At 39.9% G+C, this 7,147-nt stretch overlaps 1 protein-coding gene across 1 annotated transcript in view; it reads right to left on the bottom strand.

Moving 5' to 3' along the window:
* Window positions 1-7,147, bottom strand: part of Cfap43 (cilia and flagella associated protein 43) — a gene marked incomplete in the record, with an annotated part of 97,668 nt that continues 90,521 nt past the window's right edge. Inside the window, 4 exon segments of the mRNA XM_013504069.1 lie at window positions 1-365; window positions 707-860; window positions 1,480-1,560; window positions 3,616-3,780. Coding sequence (XP_013359523.1) covers window positions 199-365; window positions 707-860; window positions 1,480-1,560; window positions 3,616-3,780 — 567 coding nt within the window.

Below are 7,147 nucleotides of genomic sequence, written 5' to 3'. Positions count from 1 at the left end.
TTCTTTTACATGTTTATTCATTCAGGAAAAAATTTATATACGATTATAAGGCTAAAATCAAATAATTTACTATTAAAAACATGCAACTAAGAGGGGACTCTATTAAAATTTCACAATATGAAGGAAGAAAAAGAAAACATTTTACCCAACTGAAATGATTTTTGAAATGATTTTGGCCTTGTGATTCTTGCTAGTGTTTTACATTTTAACAAGAGCAGGGAATGTTTTCATCCTTAATCTTTCAACTTCAGCCTGAAGTACTGAAATCTGTTCAGCTTGTTCTTTTGAAATATTTGTCAGCTTTTGTTGTCGCATCATATTTTTGTATCGTTCTTTGGCAATCTTTTCACAAGTCAGTGTAGACCCTATTCCAAAAACCAAGAGGAAGGAATTAGTTGGATCATCACCAACCCTTTTAATACAAAAGCAGCCCCCAGAATCAACGATGTGGAGGAAATGTTCTTCACTTTATAATCAGTGTGCGGATTTTAGGCTTTTTTTTTTTTTGTCTTTTTTTTGAGACAGGGTCTCACTATGCAGTTCAGGCTGGCCTTGAGCTCACTTTGTAGCCCAGGCTGGTCTCGAACTTGCAACAGTCCTCCTGCCTCAGCCTCCTGAGTGCCGGGATTACAGGCGTGCGCCACCACGCCCAGCTAGTGTGCAGATTTTAAAGAAACTTACAGTTGGTTACAGGAAAAAGGCTTACCCATTGCATTGCAGATGTCTTGTCTCTCTGAGACAGCTACCAACTCCTCCCGCAGGTTGCAGCTTAGAGTGTAATTTGCTGTGTCTTTTTGATTGCTGAACTTTCCCAATTTTTTGAGTAGTTTTTTGCAGTTATTGACATTCTTTTTGTGGGTCTGAAAATTTTGTGCCCATGAAACACCACAAAAATAGCATTGAAACACATGTAATTTATAAAGGCATATTATTATATTTGACATGCACGACCATCCCTAAAGACAACATCTTATCTTGTCCCCTCGTGCCTGCTGTAGGGCCTACCCACAGTAGACACTCAAATTATGTGTTGAAAGATGAAACAGTATGTTAATACATTTTAGAAAAAGCTTTGTATATTCTTAAAAATTAGGGACTATTTTTAAAAGCTTGAGATTACTTTGTTCCCACCTTACATATACCTTGTAATAAAAACTGAGTGTTTGTTATTCATTTGATAAGACAAAGAGTTTACAATGCCAAGGAAAGCCTAGCATAAATCATAAATGTTATGTAAATCATATGTAAAATAGGAAATTCCTTTCTAATCACATATGTCCCCAGAGGTTAATTCAAATATTTTAAAAAGTACTTTAGTCTATCCCACTGGTCATGGTTGCCTCTAATTACCTTATGGATACCAGTAAATGTTCAAGATTCTGCTTGGTTCCTTCCAAGTTCATGGTTGAGACACTATTATTTTGCTTCAGTGATTCACAACTGTTGGAATTATAATGATTAATATCTTTTGAGACTTACCTTATCTAAAACATTAATGGTTTGTTCCATTATTCCAATCTGAAGAGCAATCAAAGAGTCATAGTTTGGTTCATTGAGGTACTTGAAGAGAAAAAGAAATATGGAAGAGTATTTTTCTCTACTTTTTTCAATTGTTATAGTTTGTGTCTGGCTGTCTCTGCAGAGCTTCATGCAGTCATGGGGTGGGCTTCTAGAGTTTATGATTAATCCATGGTCCAAAGCTGGGATTATGGGTGTGAGTGCTTCACCTCCCCTGGGGTGGGTGGCCTGCATACAATATAAGGGAGGGAAGGAGGCACGCTCTCTCCACTGCCGCTCTTCCCTTTTACTCTTAACTGTTTTTGCTGTTTTCTGCAGCCAGGAACGGTTGCCCTGTGCCATGTGCCACTCTGCCTTGGAGCCAGCCAAGCATGGACTGAAACCTCCACAAACTGTAAGCTAAATAAACCTTTCCTTCCTTAATTCTGGGCATTGGTATTTTGTCTCAGCAATGAGTAACCAAGGCAATAACTTTTTAAAGATTGTTTTTTAAAAAATTACTGGTTGTCATAGCATATATCTATGTTAGTAAAAACTGGTTTGATTTTCATGCATGTTTACTGGTACCAGCCATCAATACATTCACTCATATAATATTACAAATGCCTAGGCTGTTTTCTCATTCATTCATTTATTCCACTCACTGATTATTAACTGTCCCACTTGACACCTACAGTAACAGAGTTCTAGTTAAAGATAATGAGGGCTAAATAAAGATAGATAACATGACTCAGCCTTCAAGAAAAAGAGAACACACAGATATAATTAGTTGCCAGAAGAAATGTAAAGTGTTAGCAAATTCAAAGGTGGTTTGTTGCGGAGTAGGATCTTTTCCAGTTTGGGAAATCCAGAAAGATTTACACAGGAGATGACACTTAAACTAAACCTGGGAGAGCAGGTAGACCTGAGATGTGCAAACCAGAATAAGGAAGGAAGGAAGGGAAAGAGGCTGTTGAAAGGGGAGGAGGAGGAAGAAGAAAAAAGAAAGAAGTGGAAGGAAAAGAAGAAAGGAGGAGAAGGAGCAGAAGGAGGAGGGGAGTGTTGATGAACAAGAGGAAAAGTGGCAAATGAATTTGAGTCTGAGAAGTTAGAGTCAAAGTTATTGTCCACTTCAGGACTTCATAATTCATTTGCTAGTTAAGAAGTATCAGTCAAAAATGTCTGAGCAGGTGGTAATGTTATTAAAGTGAAATAGAAATTAAAATCTGATAGGAGTATACAAAGCAAAAAGTAGATGTTACTGTGCTTGGGGCTCCAAGGCTCTGCAGAACCTCTGCCTGCGGAGGCACCTGCTCTTTAAAATTTAGAAAAAGACTTTTAAAAAAAGGAGAGGGAGAATATTTAGAAATTAATTTTAAACTGGGTGTGGTGGTTCCTGTAATCTTCAACTGGTCCTTGAGGGAAGTGAGGGACAGAGAATTGAGGTGGGGATAGAGTTGGACTGGAATCCAGAGAGCTGGAATTAGATTTTTAGAATTGATCACTGATGTTAGAAGAACAGAAATGATCACTGAAGAAGAGGGCATGGAAAGAAGTGCAGAGCTAAAACAGAATCTTGAAGAAAGGATATTTAACACTTAGAAGCAAAAAAGTTAAAGAGGTGAAGTGGTCAACATGTTGGAAGAAAAATGTGAAAAAAATAAGGATAATAAAAGCCAAAGGGTAGATTGGACGTGGTGGTGCACACTTGTAAACCCAGCAGTTGGGAGGCTGAGGCAGGAGGACTGCTGCACGTTTGAGGCCAACTTGAACTGCATAGTGAAACCCTGTCCAAAAAAAAAAAAAAAAAAAGCCAAAAACAAAAGCCAAAGGGATGAGTAAAGAAATGAGTCAAACACTAAGGAGAATTGAAGGATGATAAAGAAGCACTGGATCAAACAATGAAGAAGGGATCCCTCCATGAACTGTAAGATAGAACCTTGCTACTGAATGGGTCCGAAAGATGTGGAGGTAGCAAGTGTAAACTGCTAGAAGAAGAATAATTCACAGAGACATGAGAAGATGCTTCTGGCTTGGAATATGCTTGATGTCATGGAAGCTTCATTACTGAATACTGGTTAGATGAATGAATGGAATGAGAGGGGAGGGAGAACTTGCCTTTTGACGATCTCTTGAAAAAAACAGCATTTGAATGTCCCAAGCCTTCTGATTGAGATCTTCCATCTCCATCTCCATCTTCTTATGCTCCCACTCAATCTGATATATTCCTTTGTGCACATCTTTACTTTCCATCATACTAGCAACTTTCTTCTGTCCTTGAGTCTTAAAAAAATACAATTGGTATTCATAGAATACGATCTGCGTACAGACTTACAGGCTACCTGAAGCAGAAGCTATCTCAGAGAACACTTGGATCACAGAGGCAATCTTTTTAATGTGCAGCGAATATTAAAAATATGACTCCTGGGAACTCCTTTCGCCATTGGCTGATCTACCAACCTGTATGCCCTCGACAGCCTAGTCACTGCCCTCCCACCTGATGCTATGGATAAGGGATCATCGTTACTGCAGGTAGTCACAGCATTATCTGCTTGGTAGGCAATCAAAAAGAAAACAAAAAACAAGAGTTAAGCATGACATTTAAAGACCCAAGCGGTTGGCACTTTACACTGAATAACCAAAATGAAATTAAAGAGTATTTTAAAAAATTGTTCTAAGATGACTAATAGTGAAAACATTATATCTTTATAATTTACATGAGGTAACATTTTACAAACATTTAACATTTTCTTTCCAAAATCTAGCGTTTTGAACCTCATGCTACCTTCTACTGTCTTTTAAAAAAATTAGTAGTAAATGTTTGCGATCCATATTAAATACCTTCGCCATGGGAGAGTAGTATTGCATTTTCATACTTTTTACTTCTTTTCCTGTCCTATCTGCCTCCATTCCCAGCACTATTTTTATTATTTTCATTCTGATCATAGCTTAGCCTCTCAATTCCTTGGATTTCCTACTGTCAAGGACCTTTTTTTCCACTGTATTTCCGTCATCCAGCAACCATAGCGATACCTTTGCTCTTGACAGGGATAGCTCCAAAACCTAAAGTTCAAACAATTCTCTAGAACATTCTTTCTCAACTGGGGAAATATGTTGCCCCATCAGGGCACAATATACTTTAGGCTATGTTTGGAGAGATTTTCGGTTGAGACAACTGGAAGGCGTCTAGTGTGTGGAGGCCAGGGGTGCTGCTAAACATCTGCAAAATAAAGACCCCCCCCCCGCAAAAAAAAAAAAATACAAATAACCTGGCCCCAGATGTTAGCAGTGAAAAGGTTCAGGACTGTTTCAGAGCTCTAACTTCTTCCTGCCTTCCTTTCCAGTCAATTTTTCTTGCAGGGGGTTGCTTCACTGTCATTATTCCTCTGTCATTCCTCTGTCACTGTCATTATTCCTCTTTCATATTATTCAACCATCACTGACTGAGCTCCTTACCCCACCCTCCGCTGAGACTGCTCTTGTCAAGTAACTGATGTAGTATGCAACTCTGTCCTCATGGAGTGGTTTCTTCCTGCGTTACTCTTAGACTATCTACTTACCTGTTCTCTGCTAGACCTTTCAGAGTTGGATTTTGCATGCAGGCTCAGATTCCCTTTTCTTAGCTCTACCTCTAGGTGGTCTCAAACAAACTCACAGCTTAAATGATCTACAGTATATATAATATCTGTGTGCAGCAATTCATATGTAATTATATGCGATCTATACTGACAGCACTTCTAAGCCCTGAGCTGTCTCCTTTGCATTTCCTTTGGATTGTTATATATGCAACTCAAATTAACAAAGGATGTAGTTGGGGGGGTCTTTGTTTTGCAGATGTTTAGCAGCACCCCTGGCCTCCACACACTAGATGCCTTCCAGTTGTATCAACAAAAATGTCTCCAAACGTAGCATAAAGTATATCCTGCTCTGATGGGGCAACATATTTCCCCACTTAACAAAAAACCTTTCATTATATGCCCTGAGTCAAAGCTACAGTTCCCTCATTTTTCCCCATGGCAGTTCATGACACCACCATCTACCCAGTTGTTTAACCCAAAATGTTAGGAGGGTTTTTTTTTTAGTCTCTTTATCCTTCACATTCAACCCACCGTGTGAATGTTGCTTCCCCTATAACATGAAAAACCCAGATAAAGTCCAAAGTCATGAGAGCACTGAGGTTACAGGAACCTAGGTATCCTAACCTCTAAGGAAATAAGGAGCAGCCAGGAAGTGGAACCCAAGCACTGGCTGACGGTAGGAGAAGGTCGAGGGAAGCCGCACTTGGCACCGTTAAAGGGGTTGTAAAGAGTTCCGACGAAAATGTTTTTAATACATTGGTGAGGCCAGCGTCAGCTAGCCTGAGAGTGCAGATTCAGAGGGGGCCAGAGACAAACAAGGTCTCTGTCCCTGGCAGGTCCCTCCCTACTTGGCACACCCCATTCACCAGAAAGATAGGCAGCACTGCAGGAAGGTGCAGGGGCCACTTCTGAGACATAGGCCCAGAGAGGCACGGGAACGGCATTCTGGGAAAAGCATGACCCAGCCAGATAGTTTTGCCATATAGAAGGCAAGATTTTAGCCCCTGGTAGAAGAGCAGCAAATCCTGTCACTTACAGAGCCAGAATATGAAAGATTCTGTCTAGAAGAGGACAAACTGAATTAATACCTTTTACCCCCAAAGAAGAGGCATGGAAGGGGGGAAACCCTCAAAACTGTCAAACTAGAACTCTAGATTTATAAAAATTATCCTTCAAAGATGAAAGACAAGTCAGACGGTACACACCTGCACCTGCAACTCCAGCTACCAGAGAGGTAGAGGTGAGAGGACCACAAATTTGGGGTCAGAGGAGACAACAAAGTAAGACTTCATCTCAAAAATGTTAAATGAATTAAAAAATGAAGGCCAAACTAAGACTGTCTGAGACAAACAAAAGTTGAGGGAGCCCATTGCTACTAGACCTGCTCTACAAGAAATGCTAAAATAATTCTTTCAAGGTGAGAAGAAAAGATAGTAGACCATAACTCCAAGCTATAAGGAGAAATGAAAACACTGTATAAACAGTGTAACCATGGAAGTAGTGGGCATGTTGACGCACACCCGTACTCTCAGCTATTTGGCAGGCTGAGCTGAGGCAGGCGGACGGCAAGTTTGGGGACAGTCTGAACTACTTAGTGAGACTCTGTCTCAAAATAAAATTTTAAAAAAGAGGAGAAGGGAGGATGAGTATGTGCTCAGTGGTAGGCCACTTGCCTAGCATGGGTTTGATCCCCCAGCACCACACACACACACACACACACACACACACACACACACACTAGTAACCATGTAAGTGAATATAAAACCAGAATCATTGTATTTGGTCTATAAATATTTTTTTCCATATGATTTAAAAGAAAAATGCATAAAACAGTAATTATAAATCTGCTAATAAGCACATAATGTGAAAAGAGGTAACAATGGCACCATAAAAGGAGAGGAACAGCTTAATGGGAGCAGACTCTTTTTTTTTTTGGTTTTGGTTTTTTTCTGGTACTGGGAATCAAACTCACGACCTTGTGCTTGCCAGGCAGGCGCTGTGCTGCTGAGCTAAATCCCCAGCCCTCAGGGAGTAGACTCTTGTACACTATTGAAGCTAAACTGACACTAATT

Source organism: Chinchilla lanigera, unplaced genomic scaffold, assembly GCF_000276665.1.
Source record: "Chinchilla lanigera isolate Chin_1 unplaced genomic scaffold, ChiLan1.0 scaffold00084, whole genome shotgun sequence".
Lineage (NCBI taxonomy): Eukaryota > Metazoa > Chordata > Mammalia > Rodentia > Chinchillidae > Chinchilla > Chinchilla lanigera.
The sequence above is the reverse complement of the archived record's forward strand: the minus strand, read 5'-3'. Positions and strand labels throughout refer to the sequence as shown.